The sequence below is a fragment of the Gallus gallus genome, chromosome 2 (genome assembly GCF_016699485.2).
Source record: "Gallus gallus isolate bGalGal1 chromosome 2, bGalGal1.mat.broiler.GRCg7b, whole genome shotgun sequence".
NCBI classification, from domain to species: Eukaryota; Metazoa; Chordata; class Aves; order Galliformes; family Phasianidae; genus Gallus; species Gallus gallus.
Genome location: NC_052533.1, coordinates 129,174,657 through 129,202,406, shown reverse-complemented (window position 1 = coordinate 129,202,406; position 27,750 = coordinate 129,174,657). Strand labels below are relative to the sequence as shown.

Sequence of the window (27,750 nt, the reverse complement as noted above, 5' to 3'; positions counted from 1 at the left end):
ATCCAACCTGGCCTTGAACACCTCCAAGGATAGGGCATCCACAGTCTCTCTGAAGCCTCAGCCTGTGCCAGCACCTCACCACTCTCATACTAAAGAACTTCTCCCTGACATCCAACCTATGAACATAGCTGAGTAAGTATGTTCAAAACTTACATTAATAAAAGCAAACTCTGAAAGATCCATCCCAAGACCGAAAATAAATAAATAAATCACTGTAACAAGGATGCAGCAGCTGCCTAGTTGACTATCTATGGAAATCATGTGGTCAGTAATACAATGCAGTTTGCAGCTGCTTTGGCTGAGAGCATCCTTGGTGCGAGAGAAGGCTATGCACAAAATCCTTGTGCATCTCTATTTAAGCTATTCGGTCACATGGCCTAAATCTTAAAGGTGAACTTAAGTTCCCAGAAAACAAAATGAAGATTCCATTTGATCATTCATTTGTGTATACTTGCACACCCAGCGTCATGAAGTTCTTTGTAAATAACTAAATGAAGTAAGCTTCATACAGCACATGATGTATCGAATTGGAGATAAACACCAGAAAACTTCAGCAGAGGAGTTTGTATCATTTTCTGGGCACTGCAAAAGAATTGCCATTACAGATACTCCTCATACCTCATGACCATGCTTTGTACTATTAATGGGCATACCGTACCATTAAAGATGCACAGTACAGACAAGCTTTTCTGCACATAAACTGAATTGCAACAAGAATTATGATTTTAAAACCATAGCATTTTAAAATCTCTTCTGTCCTACTTGACATTTTTCCAAAACTTGCAAAGCTATGACAGGCAGTTAGGTGAAGTAGGTTCTATTGGAAAAGTTCTTGAAAATAAGGCATTGGAGGCAGTTACTGTAGGTGCTATGAATAATGGTCCAGCACAATGTTAGAGTCACTGTGACACAGAAGAGCTGTACACTTTGAGACTTCTTTAAAAAACACATTTCCTTGTAGTTCTACAGAACAACGCCACCAATAGCAGTGAAAAATGGAAGCTGCCAACTGAATGGAATACCAACTGCCCCCAGTTTCCAGCATCCATACAAAAAGCATTTGCTGGGAGTGCAATCTGAAGACACGGGAGCAATGACATAAAAAAATAATACCAAGAAAATCAAGGAATTGGCATATAGTAGGGTGGGAAGGAGAGGAGGGGAAATGTTATACTTACAGATTCAGCCAAATCTTTCAGTTATTTTAAATTTTTAAATGAGTTTCACCTATCTGTACTTGCAAATAATTTTTTGTAGGGCTACAGATAAATTGGTAACTGTAGCTCAATGTCATCTTGAAATTCTTAGCTTACATACTTTAGTAACGTTTCCATCATCATTTTCTTAAGACACTTTAAAAATATTTTGAATGCATTACATGAAAAAGAATATATTCAAACATGCATCAACATTTCTCATGTCATTATTTTATCATTTATTTAATGACAAGGGAGTTGTTTTTAGTTTACCAATACATCTTCCTGATTTATACTCAAAGGCCCTATTTTTGGTGCACAATAGTAAACTTCAGCCACACACTAAACTTCTGTGATGTAGAATATTTCTTAGTAATTTTATGTATTATTGTATAGGTTTAAATAGATAAATACTTATCAGTTATCAGAATTGCAGTCAACATAATTGCATTTCCTTGCCTGACAGCTTAGTCTGTGCACCTTTGAACAAGCAAAGGGTATAATTCAGATTATAACATTAATAGCTGTTACAATCTATGAGATATGAAATAAAAACTAATTTCTTGAAAGCAATGATTAAGTTTCATGATAACATTTATCTTGAATACGATAAGAATCAGAAGTATATCTTCATCAGACAGATAACTCAAAAGTTGCAAACAGAAAAGGCTCTGAAAATGAAGACATATTTCAGTCTTACAAATAAAGAGAGCATGCAAATTCACTCAAACTTTGGCAAGGAAAATCCAACCCAATTCTTGTTCTAAATCCAACAAAAGTTATGTCTTAACAATTCAATCTTTAACTGTTGTCATACTTAGAGAAATTTGGGACAAGCTTCTCAGATAAGTAAGATCTTTACTTCATTTCTTATTCTCATAGTTATTTCCTGTCAGATTAAAAAAAAACACAACAAAACAAAAACAGAAATTAAAAGATAGCTACCAGAAAGTTGCTTTTGCCTCTCCATTGCAAAACACATGTAGAAGTGAAGTCAAGGACTTAAAATACTCCCAATTTCTGGTCCAAACCCCCTATCTACAAGCATGGCTAAAATATTGCTGCCTACTCCAACACTCATCTCAGATGTCACAGTTTTATCAAGGACCAGTATTATTTATTTCTTATTCTTTATATCATTGTAAAACACCTGAAGCCCAGATACCAATACCTTTTCAGTTCTAGTGACAGTGTGTGCTGCTGGGACATCTAAAGGGATGTGAGGTCCTTAGTCAGCAGCTGGTAGGATCACCCTGTCCCTAGAGAAAAGCAAGAAGCACTCAGCTTCTATTCTGTTCTCTTCCATCCTCCCCGTTTATCCTACACATCCAAAGTTTAAAATGTTATGTGTGCCACTCTGTCCGTCTCTAAGTTGAGGTAGAATTTAAGACGTTTAAATAAGTGTGGTTACCCTTCTAATCTTCTTCTTATGAATCATACAGTGCCAAAAAGATCAAAAACAGAAAAACAGAAAAAAAAAAAAAAAAAAAAAAAAAAAAAAAAAAAAAAAAAAAAAAAAAAAAAAAAACAGAAGGAAGGGGATCGGCAGGAGGGTCCACACCAACAGGAGTGGTTGTCCTCCTTCTCATTGCTTCCAGGACTCAGCAGGGGCTGCAGGAGTTGGTGCTGGAACTCCTCACCAGGATTTTCTGATTATACAGGTGGGAAAATTGAAATATTTATGAATATGCATGTGACTAGCTATAGCATATGGATTGGCTTATTGCCTTTGCTTTGTACCTATGTGCCAAACTCTAAACTGAGGCAGTGAGGAACACACTGAAAATGCGTCGAGGCCACTTCTACAGGAGTGACAACACCCTAAATAAGGATAAAATGACAAACTGTGGCCCCCTAGTCCTTCAGTTACCAAAGCTTGATCTACCACCAAATGGATTTAGTAGCTCATAAAAGGGCCATGGCCGGAGACTTTTATTTCTGGATGCCTTTGGAACATGCACATTTCAAAAACTACTGGGCTCCTGTCATGGAAGAAATCTCTTTAAAATGTTGAGCATACAAAATCACCAACCATTTTTTTTAATATTATGTCATCTATCTTTTCTTCTTCTGGAAAAATTAGATAATATTCACATCTCATGGGGATATTCCTAGGAATTACAGGGATTCTGAGTTATTCAAGAACGGAGGGGGTTTCTTTCCATACATTCTGACCAAAGATGTTTTAGTTGACAACTCAAATGGAGCTTAGATTTCTGCAAGTGACAAAATAAATAAATAAATAAATAAATAAAGTTTTAAGGCATGTTTAATTTGTTCCAAATTTAGGATGATTTAAAATTGCAAATTTAACATACTATCTGAATCGTGGTAAATTGTCCATACCTGAACACTCCTCTTTTTACTTCCTGATGGGAGGTTACGATCGTATGTCAGGTAGGATATTATTACCACCATCAGATAACAGCAGCTGATGCTCAACGAGAACAGAGAGAAACCCATTCCGGTTGCAAATATCCCAGCTCTGTGAGATTCATGGAGGAAGCATATGTCACTTTATTAAATCCGTAGCAACTGAGGTGGAAGTAACAGAAGGTATCTCTCTCCAGAGTTGGAAGAGATAGGAAGAGAGGTGGTTCTGTAAGGAAATCTCTCAGTTTTCTCTCTCTGAAAATATCTGCAATAGGACTCTTTTTTCCTAGAAACAGGGATTTAAAAAACAAGCCAAAAACCAACAACTGCCAAGACAGGATGAAATATGGAACTTCTTCCCAAAAAGAAATAGCTTCAGGGCAAGCTAGCATGTTCAGTTGCTTCTTCCAAGGGAAACAGAAAGATGAGAATGAGGAAAGTAAAATACTCACGCTACTTGCATCACTTTCTCCTGAAGAAGCAAATTAAGGGGCGAAAAATGGATGGTGTTAAATATAACTCATTCACAACTCGAAGAGGACACAGTGCTCTGTGCGAAAGATGCATGAAAAAGGTGCAAAAAAAGTCCAAACATGGTCATTGATTTCATCACCAAGCTCCCTCGCCTCTTCTGTCTGCTAGCACTTCATTGGGTTGCTGTTTTGTTGTTTAGTTGGGTTTTTTTTTGTAATCCAAAAGCTTGTAATTTTTGAAATTACAGGAAGAAGAGGAAGTAAAAAGGTTCTCCACATCCTGAGAGCTGCTTTTCATGGGAAACAAAGGAAACTAGTAAACAAAACCAGAAGGGTTTCTTTCTGCATTTCATACACAACTTGCTGCCACAATGAGTCTTCTCATGTTTATATATATGCATAGGGGTTCAACCGAATATGGTTTATACTACTAATTTCAGATGAAAAAAAGATTGAGGATCATTTGACATGGCCAGCCCCTATAACATGATACAGACATCTAGGGCTGGTCTTAGCCCAGTTCTGCTTGAGGCTGCTTTAACACACAAGCAGGTGAACCAGGGTGCAGGGAAGTAGCTTTGCCATGCCTTTAACTCACTAAGGAAAAAAATATATATAAAGAGAAGGAAAACAAATAAAAGTTCAGGATTTTTTCTACCAGTGCACGTTTTTTTTCAGCTGATAAAGCTCACCAGCTGTAAATATCAGAAAATGCTTTAAGACAACATTATATGAATCTAGTAGGGAATTGAAAATCCCAGGAAAGCGTATTTTTAAAGGTACTTACAGACAAGCTCCATTTTAAATATGAGGAGAGGTAATTTCAGTTATTACTCACTTTTTTATGTCAGAATATGGAAAACAGACTTTCAGTACTAATGCTGTCAAGTGTCTTTTTATCCTTGACTCTTGGACTAATAATGTACGTGAGAGTAACATACCCTTAAAATTACTGCAAATCCCTTTCTTCATTGAACTTCTACAGAGTCAGGAAAAAAAGACTCTGTTCTGCAGAAATATCTCCACAAAATCTCCAAAAATTTGTTTCCCAACCAGGAATAGAAAATGATCTTTTTCCTTCAATGTCAAAGTAATCATTAATTGCACCATGATGAATAACAAATCTCTGTGCCAGTAATTCTTGACATCATGCGCTGCCTTAATTGTAAAGTGGAGCATTAATAAATAGCTCGTAGGTATATTCAAGAAACAAAACCAAAAGTAAGATAATGAAAATAAACCATATTTTACTGCTAGTATGATATTTTCCATATCTGGTTTTACGAACAAAGTAATACATTAGTATTTAGTAACCTTTTGAAAATCAGCATGCTTATGTAAAAGCCAAGGGGTTGAAATAGTGCAAACACATAGGAATCTCTAAAAACAGTGGGGTTTAATTTATTAAGATAAACTATAGTTTTCTTTTTTAAACTAGGTGTGTCTAATTTCAAAACATGGACCATTCCTGAGTCTCTGCTGTACACAGAATTTGTGATGGGAACAACCTTGGTACTATTTTGAGGCAGAATATATTAGTTATCTTATGCCCCTGTGTGGCCAACCTGTACAACAAACTCACCTTCACACAGCTCTCACACAAGAAATAATAACACGCCGTGGGAAAAAAGAGGTAAATCTACTACTTTTCATTCTTAGGAAAAAGCTTGCTAATATCTACTGCAAAGGTAAAATTGGAGTGATACTCTTCCATGCAGATTGCATCGATTTTAGTCACAAAGGCTACTCGCCATTATGCAGTGATGTGTTAATCTGAATATTGCCCAAAGCTATTATGACTTCCCAAAGCATGCTGCTACAAATAAAGCATCTGACAGCACAGTATTTGTATCCTGAACTCCAAATGGAGAATGACAATCAGGAAATCACACATATCTGAAAATTAGAGGTTTTCACAGACATTTTAAAACTTTATTTCATTCTCTTTACTCATCTGCACGACAAGGATGTCAGCTGAAGTCATCAGAAACATTTTGGAGTTCAAAAACCTGAAGCCTCTTTAGATGCTGCCCTAGAATTTGGATGGAAACTAAGCACGTGGCATGCTTTCAGAATCAAGAAAAGGTCTTCTAACTTCTTTCTCCAGACCTTCCTACACCCAGACACATGAAGACTTCATTCCCCAAACTAGTTATTTGCCAAGTGCCAAGACTAAAGAACAATTCTAGTGGCTTCCTAGCATTAGGTTATTCTAATTGGCTTCCCATGGCAGCACCCTACGGCACAGGACGCAGCACTGCACGAAGCAGGCGAAGGCAGCAGGCTGTGAGCTCCAGGCCCCTTGGCAGCCCCGGCTGGAGCTGTGGGCCAGAGCTGAGCAGGGCCAGGGGTGGCCCAGGGGATCACGCTTCTATGCCCACAGCATCTGACTGGAAAGTGCTGCCGTGGAGCTGGCAAAAGGGAACTGAACTGCAATATTTCTGCAGCCACGACTGCTAGCAGAGGCTAACGAAGCCCGTTTGTGTGGTAAAATTAATGTAACTCACAAGGAGTTTAATATCGTATGGATCTTCTCACATCAGCAACTGTAACACAAAGACTATGCAAAAAAAAAATCAAACTGATATAAGGTTCAGTGTAAAGTGATAAAAAAGAGCTTAATGCATATTCCTGCTAATGCTGAGCATAGTACCAGTACACCAAGGCCACGATGGCTGCCTTTCTTGAAACAAAATCACAGTGTCTGAACTTCTTCACTGAAGAGCTCTAAGAATACAGATCCTCTGATAATTAATAGGAATGCCTTTGCACGGTATCCATTTCCCTATGACTTTCTGCTCTGTATTTCATTACCTGATATGCTCTTAACATGCAATAGCCTGTTTTCTTACATTACTGCATGGTATACTGGCAGTTAATCATTCTGTGCTTCGTGTCAGCTGTTATCTTTCGGGACTCTGACTTTTTAGATATAAAAACAGACTGAAAATAAAACCAAAAAGCGAAGGAGTCATCTCTTTTCAGTCTGAGCAAATATTTCACTTCAGAGCCCAAGGAGACAGAGCACGTTCAGCCTTAATAAAGCAGAATCTTTAACATGCTTAAAGTGATTTTTGTTTTCCAAAGGCATTCCAAAGGTATTTTTGTTTTTTTTCAGAACAGTTACCACAGTTCTGAAACTTGAACTCCTAATGCACAAACAGTAGGCTTCTATGGAAGCACATTATTTGTTCAAATCTAAGTGAAAAATCTACCTAAAATACATACAACACTGATATAATTAGAAAAACTAAACTCGAATTTTTAGTCGATAAGGCAGCAAAAAGGTGAACCCTCCAAATTAACCGTAGGCAAAACTTTGCAGTGACTACTCAATACGTGACTTCTTCCAAGCCCTTTTATCTTGACCAGATTTAAAACAGGGGTACTTTTTCAGAATACAGAAAGAATACCTTTATTTCATAACCTTAGATAACTTCCAAAAAGAAAAGTTTAACTTCAGAGAACACAGACAGCGTGACTTGTCTCTCGCAATTACAGCTGCATACTGTTAAAAAATAGCACGTTTTCTTGAGCCAAAGGCAGAAAAACCCTATGAAGCTTCTTTTAAATGCAGAATTATTCTCATCCTAAACAAGACAGCCCATACCAGGCAGTAGTGTGGGTTTCCTGGTAATCCTTTTTTCTTTCCCAGACTATTAGAATAAATGTAACTCTAAATCTCAGGCACCCCAAATGCAATAAAATATTTCTTTGATGTCTCCTGAATTGAAACTGCTGTAGCTTGCAGCTTTTGCTTGAGACTTGTCCCTAAAAGCAGCATGCATACGTATCTGTAAAAAAATTAAGCAAAAGCATGCACGTTGATCTGCAGAATGCATGCGCTTCAATCTGCAACACCGTACCCAGAGAAGCAGGAACTGCTTTGCAGACGGCTGTAACAGTTGCTAAGGGCTTGGTTGGTTACTGCAGGCCTGAAACTATGCGCTTGGAAATAGGCACTGCTCTACAAACATGGTTGATGATATAGGAATTATTGCTCCATTTTGTCAAGCTTCGAATATTTCACAGAGCAGCGAGGGGATGTAAGGAAATTGTCAGGGAACACAGATTTCATTTATATCTAAGAAAAATCTTAATTCACTCAGCTGAAAGCGATTACTAAATCTGACTCCACGGTTCTGCATGCCCGACTGGAAATTCACAGCCGAGGTACTCAAACTTGAAAGCAGTAACTAAAAAAAAATAAATAAATGACAATATTTATTAAAAAAAGAAAAAGAAAAAAAGACATCAGCAGTAAAGGAGAGAATCCTTTGAACAATGTTCTGGGAAATAACAGTTTTCTGAAGTATTAAGTACAAATATCATCGTATTTAAGAAAGAATATCCCATTTAAAAGGGATTTCTCCCACAGACAGAGAGAAGATTAAAATGCTGGATATAGTCTCTGCAATATTACTTCCCCCCTTTTTCCAGAATGTTTCCATCAGTGCACTATCTTTATAAAAACCCACAGGATTCATTTTCTCCCTGATCTGCACTCACGATCTTTTAGAGATAATTCCTCATCATTTTTGCAGTTAATATTTAATAGCAGCATGAAAAAGTTCCAAACATCAGTATTACAGCCTATCTTCACTGAATAATGCACGAAAAAATGAGTTGCTATTAATTCCGTTTACTCTCAGATATAAAGCTAAGAAACCAATTTAATAACCATCTGACATAAATAAACAACAACTTCTATCGTTTCTCATTTCCACAAAACAATAGCTCTACATAAAAGAATAGCCTACAGAGCTGACTGACCTACTGCAAAGCATCCACTGAGCAGCTGTAATTTGGCTAGTTAAAAAGATTATTGAAGAGCATCACACACAGAATCTAAGCCCTCTAAAAATAAGAAACTGCTTTCTGCCTGTTTTGCAAATGGCATGCAGGACTGCTAATTTACATCTTCCAACAAATTATACGTGGTTAAACAAGCACATCTTTGAGCATTTAATCCTTTCACTGCCACATCCGTGCAGGAATCAATTTCTCAGACAAATTTGTTTATGAATATTTAATATGCTTTAAGGATTATAGCTAATAATGCTAGCTGCTAATGGCAGCTAATGATTTTGAAAGATACATATCCATCCTGACTGTTTTATTCTAGCTGTGCAGGCTTTATTTCTGCAGCCTGAGTTCTCATTCAAATCCTCCCATAAAACAGAAAAGCACCAACAGAAGAGAGTCGTCGCTACCATAAAAATGTTAACATCTAAGGGTGTAATTATAAAGGTATCGTGCTGGAAAACATGCAAATAGATTACTATCAGTCTAGGCATAAAAACAGTAAGGGAAATATGTTTCATTTCTACTCACCTCGTGTTGTTCAGCGTTTGTCCAAAAAGATCATTTTGTAAAATGTTTGGAGGGGATGAGAAAACCCCATGAAAATGAGATAAAACAGAATTGCAGACCTGGCGCAGTGTCTCAAATTGCATTTTCTCTTTCCTTCTATTTTTCTTCACCACCTGTCTCAAAAGTCATCTATTTTGTACACGCCATCAAATGCAAACATGCCAATCAAGTTCCATATTTCTCCTGATCTCTGTAAAAACTGTGCCTAAGTGAGCAGGGACTGATAGTTAATTGTACAGTCATTATTCTTCTAATTCAGTCGTAGAAGATTTAGCACCCGTGCGGCTTTCTCCTGACTGTAGCAAGAATTCTAAACAGCAGCAAGCTTTCTGGGCATTCCCAGCTGAAGTGTGAAGCTGAGCTGCTTTCATGTACACTACTCATATTTCTCTAAGCCTATTAAAAACACGTAGTGAATAGATGCTGTCGTCAGGAGTTTCAGCACATCTGGCTGCCAGCAATAAAATCTCAGAAGTAATAAAAATGAGGACAAGGCATCCTCACACTGCTACTACGGTCTAAGAGGAGGAGGATTTCTGCATCTTCCCCTCCTCCTTCCCTCCTTCCCTCCCCTGTAAAAATGACTAACACCGGTGACTGTGTATGCAAGTCTTACTCTTTTTCTTTTTTTCTTCTTAATGTAAAGGCATTTTTTTTCCCAAATGCTCAGGTCAGAGAGACCGCTCTAAAAACATTCTACATATTATAAATAACATGTAGCACTGAGACTGTAACAATAGATTCAGTCTCATCTGAAAAGCTATACTGTATCTTACATGAGATAACAGGCTTTTCACTGCAAATATTTAAATGTAATACCAGTTCATGGCTGAGACAAACTATACATCCCTCACCTAACAGCTCTGCAAGGTCTTGTAATGGAGCATCAAGTCCAAAACTTGAAAAATCACCAAAAGGAATATCTGCATTCCTATCTATCTTTCTACCTGTAATAAGTCATCAGCACCTTTGGAAAGTGTATTGCACAGAATCAACCACGAAAGAACTAAGCAAAATCAATCACGTCCCTGGGTGCTTCATGCCTGCCTACTCCCAGGAAAACTCTCCACAGTTGTAGAAGCCTTTGCCTTCAGTGGACATACAGGATAGGAAGTTAAACAGCAGTACAATCCTTTTACAGCAGGACAGCAGTAAAATTCTGCCACACAACATGCACGTTTAAAACTCCTGAAAGTACAGAAAATAAGTATCCCTGGCTACAAAGCCTATTTTTCCTCTTTTCTTTCCATGCATGTGCCAGATTAGAGGATAACATAACAATACAGAATATATTCTACCATCAAATTGAAAAACAACAATTGAAAAGATTTCCCTTACAAAATCTCAGCTTCTATGCACAGCTTTTAACATTTGAGCACTAATTACAAAATTTCCAAAGAAACCAACAGAAAATGAGGGCTACTACTGAAGTTCTTCCGTGAAAGCAATTTTAATCCTGGTAGATATAAGAATAAGCAACCTTCAAGTTAATTAAAGTGTTCTTTTGATGTGCTCAGAAGGGAGTACTCATCCAGGCTTCTCTGGCCAGAAGAATGGCAGCCACAGCTCTAATTTTCAAGGAAGAAGAAAAAAAAAAGAAAGAAAGAAAGAAAGAAAGAAAGAAAGAAACAGGAGAAAATTCAGCTACAGGCCTCTCTGAAAGGGATATGGAAGATTTCTTGCCAACACCTTTTTTGACAGGTCAAAAAAGAAGAGAGAAAATACTAACTAATAGAATTATTCCCAAATATTCCTATTTTTGCACAAAAATCTATCAACTATTACACAAAGCAGTTTTTAATATCTGCTTTTATTTCTATTGCATACTGGAAACATTTCTATTTGAGAAATGTAGTTACATTTTCAGGTTAAAATTACTAAGATACCCATACAGAAAATTGTTGACTTTCTAGAGTAGGAACTAATGATTATTTATGGCTACTGCAGTGTACTAAAATGAAAACTTAACAGTTGGTAACCTTGTCCATATTACATGGGAATTCTTGTTTGTAATACAGGAAATTTTGCCTTCACATAGTTGCATCTGAATGACAATATTTACAAATCTGCTGCAAGAAATGGAATCATCTTGCTAGAAATGATTCAAGTTATTCAAGTAATTATTGGTGTCACATGCATCGTACAACACAACGGAGTCAGTGCTGACCGTGCAGTAACTACAAGACCAATATTTTCACATGTGCTTCCATTTTTGTGTGACTTGTGCATGGTCATCAAAGTCAAGATGCTCTTTTAGTTGCAAACAAGTTCCAAATGTTTGACTTTCACCCGTGTCTTCATTTTCAGATATTGAAGTATTTCAGAGATTTTTTACAGAATCACTTAATTGTAGTAGATAGTGGGAACTCTGAGGACCATCCAGTCCAACCTCCCAGTACAGCAGTTCCCAACAGCAGGTTGCACAAGAAAGTGTCCAGGAGGGTTTTGAATATCTCCAGAGGAGACTCCACAACATCTCCTGGCAGCCTGTTCCAGTGCCCTGTCACCCTCTCACAGTGAAGATGTTTTTATGCAACTTCCAGTTTTAACTCTTTGCCCCTTACCCCATCGCTGCACAACACAGAAAAGAGCCTGGCTCCATTCGTTTGGCTCCCACTCATTACATATTTATGAACAGTTATCAGATCCCCTCTTAGCCTTTCCTTCTCCAGGCTGAACAGCCCCAGGTCTGTCAGCCATTCCCCATACAGGAGATGCTCCAGGCCGCTCATCATCTTTGTGTCCCTCTGCAGGACTCTCTCTAGAAGATCCCTGTCTTTTTTAAACTGAGGAGCCCAGAACTGGGCACAGTATTCCAGATGTGACCTCAGTAGAGCAGAGTAAAAGGAGAGGATCGCCTCCCTCGACCTGCTGGCCATGCTCTTTTTAATGCACCCAATACAGAAGTTGTAGTATATCATCTTCTGTAAAATTGTAACAAAGCTACTGAGATATAAGATATATATTTAAGATTTCTCAGTTTTTCATTTTATTCTGCAAATACTCAAGCAAGTATATTGGTTAATTCAAAAAAGAAAAGAGTAAAGAGAGAAATATTTAAAGGCGTATACTCCATATTTGCAGAAGAAAACTCAACTATAATGATGTGGGTTTTTTGAACCAATACATTTTTGTACACCTGTAATTTTCAATCAAGACTGAACTTACTGTCAAATAGATATATATATATATATTTACTTTTTTTTTACTTCAAAAAATAAGTGTGCTGCAGAAAAATAAACAGAACTTTCTTTCCTGATCTTTCTTTTGCTCTCACAGAGGTCCTTTTGGCCAACAGATAATTCCATCCAACACTTACTATATTCACTTTGTAAGGTAGACTTCTTACTGAACTCTCTTCTTAGAGAGAACGTAAATGTTTGGGCTGAAAAGAGTGAAGGAAGCATTATGCATAACAGGAACAGATTGGAGGGGACAGAATAAAGGAGAATGAGCAGAGTGGGTTGTTCCCTCTGAAGCGCACATCTTTTCAGATCCAGAATGGAGCTGACAATCAAAAGAAGTCCATGGAACCACTTATACCATTTATGTCTTGCACACTAATAAAGTTGGAGAATAAAACAGTGCCAGCACTAATTACCTTATTCCAACTCTGCTAGTGATCCTGAAATGTTTCAGCATTTTTCGTATTAGAAAATTTTTCCGTGGTGAAAGGCAGAGTGATTTAGATTCATTTTTGAAGATTATATCCTCAGCACTCTCATGGTAAAAACTTCATGTAAGAATTCTGGGAAAGGTAGCAATATTTTTTCCCCATTTGATATTTAACTTTCCTCATTTTTGAGATCTCCTTCTCACTTCTTTAAGTCATGCGTTCTGGGTGGATAGTGATGGGACAAGGGGGAATGGTTTTAAACTGAGACAGGGGAGGTTTAGGTTGGATAGTAGGAAGAAGTTTTTCACACAGAGGGTGGTGACGCACTGGAACAGGTTGCCCAAGGAGGTTGTGGATGTCCCATCCCTGGAGGCATTCAAGGCCAGGCTGGATGTGGCTTTGGGCAGCCTGGTGTGGTGGTTGGTGAACCTGCACATAGAAGGGGGGTTGAAACTGGATGATCACTGTGGTCCTTTTCAACCCAGGCCATTCTATGACGATATACTGTAAGAAAAATAGGTCTGACATCAAAAAGCTTATTTTATTTTCAGAACAGTCCCTGCTCTGTACTTCTACATGCAAAGTTAAACAAAACACAAGGATTTGTGCTTCTACCATTTCCTAACATTTGAGCACACTTAAGTACACACACTCCTGCCAATCATAGTTATATAGTAATAAATTTCATTTCTACATCATTTTTAAAAAAGACTTCATAGGCATGAGAAGAAAATGCTGTAAGGATATTGTAAAGAATACAGGAAAAACAAGACCAAGAAATTCTACAAGACTACTTGAATGATACAGCCCATTTCAAAATGAAAAGCAAAGCCTGGGAAAGGCTCATTGTATTCACAAAGCCAGGCTCCATTCAGATTCACACAGATACCTACTTCTTTAGCCAAGCTGAAACTTTATAAACACTCTCCAGCTACAACCAGGAGGAAAAGTTCTTTCAGAATGTTCCCAAGTATGCATAGCTATTTTTCAACTTACAAAAAAAATTATAGTTCAATATAAGATTAACCTTACTCCTGATGCTAGAATTCAGAAACCTCTTACGGTAAATCTATTATACAAAGAAAGTTGACAATATGTACAAATATGTCATCTTGAACATTACTTATAGGCATCACTCCTTCATGATAACCACACAGAAAACCATTTCAAAGAAAGCTGTAGCTCAAGCAAGTTGAGGACATGCAAACTCATTGAAATAAGACCACATAAGGAAGGTAAGATCATTCTCTGACAAAAGATATTGTGAAATACAAGTTTGAATAATTTCTCTTCTTTTTTACTGGATATGGTTTGATTCCATCACTTACTGGAGGTTGGGAGTTACCATTTTTTTAATGCACAGTAAGTCAAACATCTGATTTTTTCATCTAGACACTAATAAAACTTGGTAACTAATAATACATAAATCACTGTAATGCATATGTCATTGCTCTCCTATCTTCCCTGAAGAAACATCTAAATACTTAAGGAAAAGTTTTGGACCATTTTCATTATGACAGAAAAAAATACCTGAAGTACTTTTCAAACAGTAAGTCAACAAGGGTGGCCTTACACATTGCCCACTGTTATGTTATTACCGTTAGTAGTTTAATAACTACTACTTTTGGGTCAGATTAGCAAACCAATGCTCCAAAGTTGGATGTGATGTTAAAGAACTAACTCAAAATCAGTATTAGAATGGACATTTCAGTTAGCTACTGCAAATGAAATGCTATCAGACTTTCTTTAGGTGCAAAGCACACATCAGTGTGCAAAGGTTCAGCTTCACATAAGACGTTTTTCAGGTACTAAGTCAAAATCAACAATTGAAATTTAAACACACATGCACAGAAATCATAGAAGCCAGTACTCTGAGTATCTAAGGTTACAAACTGTAGAGAGAGGAATGTACATAAAGCCCCAATCCCCAAAGGATAAAAGTACCTAAATCCAGGCTGTAGGGAAGCATCAGTCTCTGCTCAAGAGTTCCAATAATGAATCCACTTCTTGAACAGGTGTGTGAGCAGCCATTCAAAACAAGCCCTTCTTTTTATTACAGGAAGTCCAGAAGTTAGAACAATGTCTGGGAACCCGGAAAACTGAGTCCCAAGTTTCTCTTCTACCTTCCTCAAATATGCCTAGCGAGTCCACATAAACATCCCCTTGGTTAATCCAGATGGAATCTACTTTTGCCGTTGAGGCAGTTCTCTTTCTCATAAAACAATTAAATATTCAAAGAACTATTTAATTCACTGAGTTAAACATTTATTGAGAATGGAAAAGTGATACTGATTTTATTCCCTGGTAGTCAGGTCACAGGTCTAAGATGGAAGATATGGAAATTCCAGCTAAGAGACCAAACCTCATCACAAAAAATATCCAGTAACAATTACAGTAATGTCAGCAAATGTATGTTCATCTGAGTATCCAACCATTAAAACTCACAGGTTTTTCTTGTTTGCACTTTTATCTCACTATCTTTCACATTTCTTTTTTTCCATATTCGTGTAATTCTTTTCAAGGTCCTTCTTTCCAAAAATAGTTCTTCATCTTCCTCCCACTTCTCCATTTAATGATAATCTATGCTCTCCATTTAGCCTAAGTTACAAGTTTTAAACCCAGGGATAGAAGACTCCGAAATCTGAGTAGTCTATCTCCTTTTTCTATCTATATCCTCATCCATCGCCATGATTGAGGATAATTGTTAATTTCACCCAAACTGGAAAAGGGGTGTAAATATTAAAATAGTTAAATTTCAACAAGTTGTGTGAAAATCAGCATCATTGTAGAAGGAGAAAGACCCAAGTCACTGTGCATGAAGGAAGGATAGGTGGAACTGTACCATTACCCACTGACATTGGTAGTAGAAATCAGACAACAAATAACCACATCACTGTCAAGTTTGACACAAGTATTACGAGACAGGAATTGGTGCTTAAGTAATCCTCTACTACATCACAGAGGAAATGCACGGGACACCATTGTCAGCTATATGGATCCTGGTGTGTATGGAAGCACCTATCTCTGTTGTATTTAACTTCTTCATTTCTCATTTTCTGCTAGTCTTGCTGCTAAAGGTAATCCATGCACACAGGACTCACCACGGTTTGTTTTCCATTCCACCAGCAGTAAATCTAAGTAATGAAATAATAATTTATCCTTAGAAAGAGCTTTACAAAAATAGTTAATCACCACAAACCCAGGAAGTATTTTGTTAGATATTTTAGAAAATGAAACTTAAGTAATTCAAATGCATTTGGATGCTGCTGTCAGACACAGAGTTTGGGATTTGGATGGTCCTGTGAGGAGACAGGGGTTGGACTCCATGATACTTCAGAAGCCCTTCCAACTTGGGACATTCTGATTCTACTATTCTATGAATTCAAGCCACAAATAATAACCATGTCACTACTCCAGCTAAGACATGTGAATTCCAGCACCTTCTCTTACTTTCTGCATTGAGGGTGCTAGAACTATGTTGCCACAGTATCTGCTGAGCTACCATCTACTGTAGCAGCTGCTTAGTAGCCTAATGGCAGTGAAACCTGTGCGATGCTGCAAGTTGGCAGCCTCTCGTTGAAGGCCCAGCAGCACACTTCCCCTCAAGCAAGCCACTGGGCACTGGGAGCAGCCTGCCAGCCACCCTGCCATAGCTCACCCTGACACCTCCACCAGGCTCCCAATGGCCACAGTCCAATCACTCAATGTACATCCAGGAAAAGATAGTGGAATAAGCTGTCAGTTTACCTTTTGTATCTCTACAGTAATCAGGCAGGATATTCTGCAAATGGCTATCTCTGAAAATTCTCAGAACTAACGTTATCATCACAAGGGGGGGAAAAAAAGAGCAAGCAAAAGTCTGATTTTCTAATGAAAGACAAAATTAATCTTGACATGCACAGACTCCAAAGAAAGTCAATGAGTGCAGCCTATATCAGCCCAAAAAGCCAAGACTTGATGTATGATCCTAGATGAGCCTTGGACTTCCTTGGCAGAGAAGTGCCAACTGCCCCTAATTCATGTGCTGAAGTTCTGTTTCTTTTTCCTATATCTCTGCATGGCCTAAATATAAGACTGGATTAGTCATGATCCACTGATCAGTATGGCTTTAAAAACTTTCTGAACTTTAAAACATAACACATGGCTTAAGCTACATACTTGTTACAGGCTAGAAAGAACACATTTTGCAAACAGGAAGGTGAGATTTTATCTTGTTTTAACAGATTATGAGTTACTTTAAACCTACGAAAGGAAAAAAAAAATGAAGACTTGTCAAACCTAAATGCTAAAAAGATATCAACGTTTAATAAATAATTTCAGTGTTAAAATAATCTACATTTTTGGAAACGCAGATAACACAATGCTAATTCTGATTTTGTTCCTTATGCAGATAGTAGGAAATGTGCCATATGCTCAGCCGGGAAATCCCGCTGTTAGGCCCAGCGTGGACACATCCAAACTGGCACTGACCACACCAACTGCGCATTTCAGGATGAGTAAGATAGAAAAAATAAACAAACAAACTGGACAGATATGAAAATTATTCATGACTACAGACTCTAGCACAACAGTTCTCCTTCTTGAAATCAGTGGACTCTGAAGTCCACAGTCATCCCTTTCATAACAACTCTTTTAAAGTTATTTTTAACACGAGTAAATTTCATTTATTGGTTAATTTTCTCAGTATAGATTATGTCTTCAAAAACCTCTCCACGGAATTCTCTTTAATACATTAGCTGAAAGACAATGTGGGAAATTTTAAATATGATAAAACACAGAATAGCTGAAAATAATTACACAAAATGTTTAATTTTAATTATTTCTCGTATCTCTGTCCTTCTCGCTCTTCTGAAGATTACACAATAAATACAACTTGCACAGTGAAACGAAAAGCTTCTATTGCCAGTGCACTCATAAAATGCAGAAGAAAACAGCTTACAGGGCCTTGTATCTAGTCCTGTTGCTGTAACTCCATATCCTGGTTTCACCTGGGACAGAGTTTTTCTTCATAGTGTCTGGTATGATGGTATGTTTTGGCTTCAGCAGAAAACCAATGCTGATAACACGCTGATGCTTGTTACTGAGAAGTGCTGTACAGAGCCAAGGACATTTCAGTTTCTTAGCTTCTCACACTGCCCTGCCAGCACAGGGGCTGGCTGGAACAGGGAGCTGGGAGGGGACATAACCAGGACAGCTGACCCAAAGTGGCCAAAGAGATACTCCATACCATACTACATCATGTGAAAAACTATAAAACTGAAGGGAACTGGCCAGGGGTGGCTGCTGCTGCTTGGAGACTGGATGGGCATCAGCCAGTGGATGGTGACCAATTGCACTGTACATCACTTGTTTCATATATATATACACACACACATATATATATATAACCCTCATTTCTGTTATTTCTCTCTTCCTTTTCTGTCTTAGAAAATAGTTTTATCTCAACCTATGAGTTCTACCTTTTTTTTTTCCCAATTCTCTCCTACATCCCACTGGGAGCGAGGGAGTGAGCCAAAGGGCGTGTGGTGTTCAGCTGCCTGTCACATTAAACCACAATGCCTTCCTATGTTATTTCTGATTCACACCTGAGAAGGAGAAAAATGTGAAAACTATAAATGCTAAAATCCTAATGCCACAGTCAAACATTTTATGTTCGCAAGGCAATTGAAAACAGAGGGCAGAGGGAAAGAGTTCGTAATCAGCATCAGCAGTTTTCCTCATACCCTGAACAACATATATTTAAAAATTTATATTGGAGACCAAGTGAATTCAATCAGAAAGAACAAGCTGCTTTCTCAAATGGTGGCAGAACTCAGGAAAGACAGGTAGAGATCATGCTGCTAAAAGTAGTACATATTTACTGTGTTCATTGTAAATATGAACATATTTACAACATGGGACATTTTTAAAAATAAATATTAGTTTGTTCTTTTTGTTATTATAGTGATCTATCCTTTACTCATAACTTAAGCAACTTTAGAACAAATGGTCCCTATGTGAATATGAACTAATATTATACATATTAGTCACTAATATGAGGTGTATATCTAAGTAAAATATACAAGAATATTTATTCTCCAATAGTTCTCTGATTGTATCTTACAACATGCACTCATCATTAGATAATGTCAAAATAGAAGTGTTTGAGTTTCAGGATGAGTTTGCACGGGTATTTCATCATTTATTGTTTTAAGAGTCATATAAACTGGATTAAATTCTCAAATATAGAAACCGCTTATAAATTAAACAGATTTTACCTCCAGTTTTCAGCATCAACAAAACAAAAAACTCAAATTCAACACCATGCTGTTATGTCACAAGGTGTAACTTCATATTATTTTGGATTCCAGAATCTTTATAATAATACTATACATTTAGTGACATTCAAAAAATATTTTAGAATCACAGAATGGTTTGGATTGGAAGAGATCTTTAAGATCACCTAGTCCCAACCTGCTATACGCAGGGACACCTCCCTCCAGACCAGGCTGTTCACAGCCCCATCCAGCCTGGCTTTGAATGCTTCCAGGGAGGGGATATTCACACCTTGCTGGGCAACCTGTTCCAGTATCTCACCACCCTCACAGTAAAGAATTTCATCCTGATTTCTAGTCTAAATTTAACCTCTTCCCATTTAAAACCATTTTCCCTCATCCTGCTGCTACATGCCCTTATAAAAATTTCTCCCCAGATTTCCTGTAGGCCCCTTCAGGTATTGGAAGGCCCCTATAAGGTCACCTTGCAGCCTTCTCTTCTCCAGGCTGAAGAGCCCCAACTCTCTCAACATGTCAGTTATGAACACTAAGGTTCAAGTATGCTGTTGCAAATTAAACACTGATTTATTCCATTTAAATACAGATGCCTAGGTGCCATATTTTTCTTCCTGTATAATAAGCTGAGAAAAAGAGGAACATGTGAAAAACAATTCACATGACTAAAAATTATGAGTGTCCCAAAAATGTTTAATGAAGCGCTCTTATGCTTGGGTAAGTACCTTATTTAGGAGATATTAATAAAGACCATTGCATTTCTATGGTTGCATTTCTATTGCCAAATCTAAGAACACTTTCAAATTCCTGCCTTGACTGTGTTCAGATACCATATCTGAAAGAAAATCCAGGTTACATATACTTCCCATTTTTCCTTCCCAGCTCACTGCTCCAGCACATAATTCATGAATTTAATGGATCTGCATGTTTTCTAGCAATATTCTTATTGATGACAGATCTCCCATATTAAAAAAAAAAAAAAAAGTTATCCTAAAGTCTAGGGGTGCATGTTATTTGACTCATTGCCCTGGCCAAGGACAAAATTAAAGAAAAAAAATATAAAAAGCTGATCCTACCTATTTGTCTAATAAATATAGAAATTACTTTTTCAACCTTAATGATTCTACTTTGTACCAAAATAATTCATTCATATCGTTAATTTTGTTTCATGTCTGTAGAACTGGAAGGCTGGAAGCCTTCCTATAGAAAAAACGCATCTGTTTTTCTCCATAAAAGAATGCTTGTTAATTCTGGCTCTTGGAATGAACCTATAATCAGTTCCCCCTTCATTCAGAGTGTCTGACAGTTTACTGAAATAGCTATCTTTGTTTCAGCTTTTAATATGAATAAACACATTTGTGCATATTCAGACTTGTAGTATAAAATATAGTATCGCAAAATCATAGAATGGGTTGGAAGGGACCTCAAGGATCATCTGCGTAGTTCCAAGCCCTCTGCCACAGGCAGGGACACCTGCCTCTCATACCTGCTGCTGAAAGCCCCATCCAGTCTGAACATCTCCAGCAATGAGATGCTCAGCATCCACAGCTTCTCCAAGCAAGAGAATATATATGTAATATTTTTAAAAGTTTTAAATGAGCGTTATGAAGATAGAAGAATTGGGTAATGAGAGTTAGAAAAGCTCTAACTTAAACTTAATTTTCTTCCCTAAAGAAACAGCTGAATTACCTGGCAGAAACAGCAAGCCATCGTATTCTGGCTGAATAAGCAGAGGAGTAAATGTAAAACCCTTTCATACAGCAAGCAATATGCAGTAGATGCTGCACCTTGCAGAATGCATGCTTTAAAGTAGTATATTTCAAACAATTTAACCTTCACCTGACTCACAATCAATTGCTATTTCTTTGAACCTCATTACAGTACATGAATCCTGCTTTATGCCTCATTTGCAGTTCTGGATGGTTCACCAGTGAGGTGTATCTCACTAGGCAAGAGGTGCTGGCCTAGAACAGAGATGTGATTGATTTTTGAAACAATGCCTCTACGCTGCTGAAAACTTCATCTGCTACTAAAAAAAAGATTCCTATTCCTCACTTTCATAAAAAAGCACACAGCGTAGTAACTAAGTCAACATAAACACTCAGGTAAAGAGACAGAACACCAGCAGGAATAATATCTTATTTGTGAAATAAATACTTATCATCCTCTTTGGATGAAATCTTTACGCGAACACTTTGTTGGTGAGCAAGTTGATCATAAAGCTCCTGACAAAAAGAAAATAACAGTTACCTTCATCTTCATGGCATGGCCATGTTGGCTCTCATTTCATGTGATCTGGAGTTTAATTAATTTTATACATTCACACAGTCATCTAGACAATATGTTACAAAATTTATTGCAGTATCCCTGCTTTCAGATTACAGATTTGGACCCTTAAGAGCCTCCAAACTTGTGCTGTGTGTCTGAGCATCCAGGTGATCTGTGATAAACAAGTACATGTAAACTAGAAGATAGGTCATCCTCTAAAGGACAGAAAGACTAGCCTTCTTGTTTTCTGAAGCAGGAGCTAAGAGAACACAAGTATGCACTGAATTGTTTATTAATTTCCGCTGTAATTTAGTGCACTGGATAAAAGCTGGAGCATTCCATATCTTGGGAACCAGTTCAGAGAGACTAATTTATCTTCCTTCCGTGTCATTATAATAATTACGGTGTCCTCGGTTGCTCCTATCTTCAGCTGGCTGGAATACCAGAAGAATATTTTCCTAATGATCACACACCTCTGGAATTCATTTTCTTTGACGCTATCATACAGTCTTCCTTTTAGAAGTGTTAAGGCATAGTGTAAATATTTTAATTAGGAAAGACATCGGCTTAATGCCTGAGTTCTATGCTAGAGGAGTAATGGTAGTGCTGGCCATTATATTAAAAGCTTTGGGGAGAGTGTAAATTAATTTTATAATTTATTGTTTTCATAACTATTAAGCTTCATGATACTTGGTGATCACTATGGTACAAATTTCCAAATAAATCTCATTTTCACAGAGTAAAAATGCTTCCAATAGAATAACCCACACGCTACACAGAGCATGAAATCTAAAATGCTTGTCTTGAGGGACATCTCCTGGTTTATTCAGCTTCCCCAAGATTAACTTTGATCTGTCAGCTTCTGTGAATAACTAAAAATGTGTTGCGGGCTTTCAACTCTTACAAATGCCCTTAATTACTTGGAGGAGAATTAAGAAGTATGTAAGAATGAACTGTCGCCATATATTCCAGTGCATCAGACAGTACGGCACAGTAGCCCATCTTCATCCAAATCAACTTTGTTGAGGAGAAAATGCTGAGACACTGCTAGCACTGGCCTCAATATCCAAATGTCCATCATCTGTTTTAAGGGTATCATCTACAAGATATTCCTCCTTTTATCCATTTTTTCATTGACATATTTGTTTCTTCCTTCTCACTCTGATTCTCAGAGGCTTTACAAATGATATTCTCATTTGGAGAAGAAACTCTGCATCAAAAAATCCTGCCAAGTAATGATTGAATTGTTTCTCTTTCAATTTCCCTGTATTCAAAGATCCAACTTCATGCTTCAAATCTGCACATATATTTTCTAAATGAAAATCAATATTCTAATCAACACATTTACGGGAATATGACACAGGAATCACCCAAAAATACATATTGTTTTTAAAAACTGAAAACTCAAGTTAAATTTGTTTTGTTTCAAGAGTTCTTTTTCATGCTATTTCCTCTTAAGGAATGATTCAGGAAGATAAATAATTAGAGGTCCATTTCAGGAAAAAAAAAAAGAAAAAAAAAGCAATTATCTCAGAATGATGAGAAGGTGAAATGGTTGAATTAACCGCTGACTTGCTGACTCGTTGAAATTCAAGAGGTGAGGTTATTAAATTAATTGTGATTCCCCTTCGAGCTTAAAGTATTTCTCCGAGTTCTAACTGGAGCATAAAAACACAACTAAGGAAGGCCCATTTTTGACACCCCAGGATGTGATGCCAGACTCAAAAAGATTTAATTCCAATTATTCTACTTCTGGGGAAGAAAAAAAAGTGAGTTCTGTGCGCTGATTTGGAATCTAATGACTTGCTGAAGCTTTCCACTTTATTTGGCACTAAAAAGAAATTCAGATGCTTTCCAGTTAAATCTCATCGGCTTCAGTGACTCTCTTCTTTTTTATTGAAATGAAGTATCGTGGAAGTCATTCACTTAAAGTTCAACCACAGATTTTCACTAAGTCATTACAGAACAAAAAAAAAAAAACTTGCAGTTAAAGTATAAAGCATTGTATCAAGATACTACTATGAGGACTGTTCCTGCTGTTTTCATTTTTTGCCCAAGAACATGGGTTTTCTGCAAGAAGTTCGTGTTTTAACCTATTGCAAACTTCATAACAAAAAACTTATTTGGCAGATAAACTACATATAGGGACCCACTCAAGCATGCAGAATCAGCTGACAGAACACTGAACCAGAAATTGAGAAAACTGGAGCAACTTAAACCTTCTGTTACTGTATGAACAAGATCCTGAGCTCCCCAGTAACACCTCTTGGGAGCCCAGTCCTGCAGAAACGGGCATTTTACGATGTCACCTTCTGAAACACCAGAGCATGGCTGCAGGGCACAGAACTGCACAGTGTGGGGATGTCAGAGCATATTCTGAGTATTAAGTCACATAAACACAACCCACTGCATATCATACGCTGGTATTACCTTGGAATTCGTAACTGTACTTTTCAGTTGAAAGTTACTGACCTCAGATAATCTACATTTTCTACTGAACTTGAAATGACATTGCACTGCACTAGTTTGCTGGTACAGGTAACTGCTTACTTATAATGGGAGTAGTTCCTTCAAGTTAGTAGAGACTACAGAGGGGCTTGTTTTCACATAAAGGCAGAAAATTAAGATTTCTCAAAGCCTGGGAGAGTTTGCTCACTTACATTACTACAGATCTGGAAAAATACTTAGGAATTTCTGGAGATAGAGGAAGAGAGGTGAGGTAGAGCTAGGGGAAAGGAAAACAACTGGATTGGAGAAAAGATCTGTCTTTCCGTGAAGGAATACCACAGGTGTATCACTTCTAATGTCTAGCCAGAGTTTAGTTAAGAATTCAGACCAGTGAGAGATGATGATGCACACAAGAAAATGAAAAAATAATAAAAACAATGCTCCAGAGTGGACAAAGAGATAAACAAGGATATGCCTTGAAGAAGGAGCAGAAACAGACACAGACTAATGATGCTAAAAACAAGGCAGAAAACAAAATAGTAGCTTTTAATGACATACTATTTCATTATGAAAACACAGCTACTCTAGTCCTGTTATACTACATTCACTTTTCAGGTGTTGCTTTTTTTTCCTCAAATGTGACTTAATCATATAGGTTTATATTTACTAAAACTATTAATCTTGCCATTTAGTTGTAATTTATCTTTTACATTGTACTACAGAAGTGACTACTTTATTATTTGTGTCTTCTGGAAGCACAAAGGAAGAGCCAAAGAATTAGTGCCAGTAACAATTACTCATTCTCATTTTTCACTCTAATTCAGCCCATACAGCCATGGCAAAAAGTAAGACAATAAAACATCATTCACTGAATGCACTCCTGCAGATTTCAGAACCACTGTGCCACCAGAAGCACCAAACTTAGGTTTGCAGAGTATTTTATTAAATATTAGCCTTTTCACTCAGTTGCACTGCACAGATGTAACTAATTCACCTTTACACACCAATTTTTTTAAAGATGAAATACAAACAATATCTGTTATTTACACTGCTAAAGAGAAATTAGATTCCAAAGGAAAGAGCACAGCACAACTAAGGATTATGTACACACAACGAGCTCAGACATTCATGTTTGAGCAAGGTCAACAAAACAGCAGTTTGAGGAGATATGCTCAACCCCAAAAGGTACAAGCCTTATTAATTAAAGATTAGAAATACTACTACCCTCATTTTCATCTGATACTGCTTTCTTTTAGGATCAGCGTAGCTAAAACCAAAACTGCGTTTGATTCCATAACTGTTAGCTGATGTTAACATTTAATAAAAATGTTCAATATTCTGATACAGCTGAGATCTGTGATTATATACTTAGATTACGCATACTCCTCTAGCGCTGTTGAAGACATAGCTATAATGTACACACAGTAATGCAATGGAAGGCCAAAATCCACTTCAAAGATACCAAGGATCAGCACGAATATTAAGACTTCTATAAACTCATTCAGCATGAGTGAGAAAAGTCAAGAGAGGTAGTGCTAGACTTCAGTTCAACAAATACACAAAATTAAGAAAAAAATAATAACAAAAGCAAAACACAAACATTATGTTACATTGGAATTATTTTTTACAAGTTGCTCTGCAGTTTGTGGAGTTGTGAAAATGAAAATTCTTGAAATCAACAGGAAATTGAGAGAATGATTACAGTTGAGTTCATATTTTCAAAATGGAATTCATTATCTGTTATGTTTTGAATTAACACACTCTTAATGTTGAAAAGAAAAGCAGCAGACTGTTTATTAAGGTAGACTGGACTTGCTACAGTTAGGGGACTTTCCTGTTTCTTTTTTCTCTTCACCAAACAAATAGGCTTTCCCTGAGAAAAGGATACCAAAGTGCAATTGCTAAGAGGCTCGTGAGTACTCTTGCTACTCAGTACAGATTCTACAGCTACAAAAAGAAGGCTAGTGCTTAAAAAAAAAAAAGTTTTATATATATATTTAATATAGCAACATCAGAAACAGTTCACAACAACTCAGTGGTTGTCTTGGTACTTTGGAAGAAAGAAAAGTGGAAGAGGGGAAGGAAAACAGGAGAGGAGGGAGAGCAAGAGTAAGAATCAAGTCTCAAAAAACACACAGCAGTCACAGTGGTGCTGCACATGCCTTGAATGTTTTAGTAGCATTGAAACTAGTTATGTTAGTGGGTAACCCACAAAACCAAGGTTATGAGACAAACAGAACTGTACAGTTTTGGTTCTCGGATGGAGGACATTTCTGCAAAGGTAATGGTGACAGACAAAAGATGCCTCTCTTTTCCAGCGCTAGCTAGGAGAGCATGAAGATGCTTAAGCCCATTGCAGCAATAACAGGTAGAAACAGTTGCACACCTGCTATATGTAGGCCGGGCTATTAACTAACAATTTCAATACTCTTCAGGAACTTCTTACACAAACTCTGCATGCAGGCATCAAGGACAGTACCAAACTCCCCCCTCACCCTCCTTCCTAAGAGAGGTCTCTCACTACATGAAAGACAGTGAGGCCCTGGAGCATGTTCAGAGAAGGGCAACACAGCTGGTGAGGGGTCTGGAGCACAAGTCTTACGAGGAGCAGTGATTGTTCAGTCTGGAGAAGAGGAGGCTCAGAGCCTCCAGGAGCAGGACATCAATCACATCACTGGGTAATCTGTTCCAGCCTCACTACCCTCACTGTAAATGTCTTTATCAAATATTCTTGATTTCCACAGCTCTGAGTAAAGATTGAATGATCTTTTTTAAGACACCTGGACTCTACAGTTAGGTACGCAGAAATAGAAACAATCAAAATCAGAGGCTGTTCTACAGCGCTGTGTCGTGTTTAGGTGGCAGAAAAAAAAAATGTGACAATCAGGAAATGGCCATTTTTCAGTCTGATTAAAAGCAATGTGGCTGACTGGGTCCTTAACGTTACACCGCCATGGTTTAAACTGCAATACGTACTGTCATTCATGTTCTCAGTATCAACCACTCATAATTCAATAATTAGTGAAGAGCTATTTGTAAAAGACGCAACATGAAAGAGATGTACACGGATTTCCATTATTTAATGTCTCCTGCCCTTTACAGTTTCTCAGCTAGCTTATGCCTGTTATGCCTGCTTTTTCCTCTCTCTTCTACTTCCCTCTCATTTTGGTCTCTTTTTTTCCTCTCTGTTCACACTTTGGCATCCCAAATTGCAGTCCCAAGTGACAGACTCTAGGCTGCCAGCTCATCCTGGCACTCTCTCCAAGAACGGAAGCAAAGGGACACAGTGGATCATTTCCATTCCACTGCCACTGGAAATGCAATAGGAAAAGAATCCCAACTATGTCTGAAACACATGTATATATTCCATTAAAAATATATATATGCAGAAAACCTGCATCTCAAAATCCAAGTGGTCCCAACAATCTTGTTTGCAGTTCTCACTCCGAATGAAACATATTTCCTCAACCCATTATAGTTAATGGAAACCACTGTAATTTTTTTTTTTTTCTGAGAAGAAACAATTGGGAAAATAGAAAATGAACCCTCAAAACAAACATGTATTTCTGAAAGGAGAAGAGAAGAGGAGGGAAGGAGGATATATTTTATCTGCCTGCTGGCCTGGAAAATGGATGCTGCTGTTGTGCAACTCTGCAGCTGCTCACTCTCTCAATTTGTTGTTTTCATTCTGTTTTTTATGATTTAATCTCATATCCTTACAGTTAATCTGAAGA

At 37.5% G+C, this 27,750-nt stretch overlaps 1 protein-coding gene across 49 annotated transcripts in view; it reads right to left on the bottom strand.

The window, feature by feature from the left end:
• The window catches only part of RIMS2 (regulating synaptic membrane exocytosis 2), a 445,399-nt gene that overhangs the window by 296,021 nt on the left and 121,628 nt on the right, over positions 1-27,750 (bottom strand). For 9 of the 49 annotated variants that reach the window (XM_025148080.3, XM_025148083.3, XM_025148076.3 and 6 more), the window contains exon 1: positions 9,377-9,934. The exons of the other annotated variants lie outside the window; for them this stretch is intronic. In XM_025148080.3, coding sequence (XP_025003848.1) covers positions 9,377-9,498 — 122 coding nt within the window. In that variant the 5' untranslated portion in view covers positions 9,499-9,934. Of the gene's footprint in view, positions 1-9,376; positions 9,935-27,750 lie in introns of those variants that run through there. 49 annotated transcript variants of the gene reach the window in all.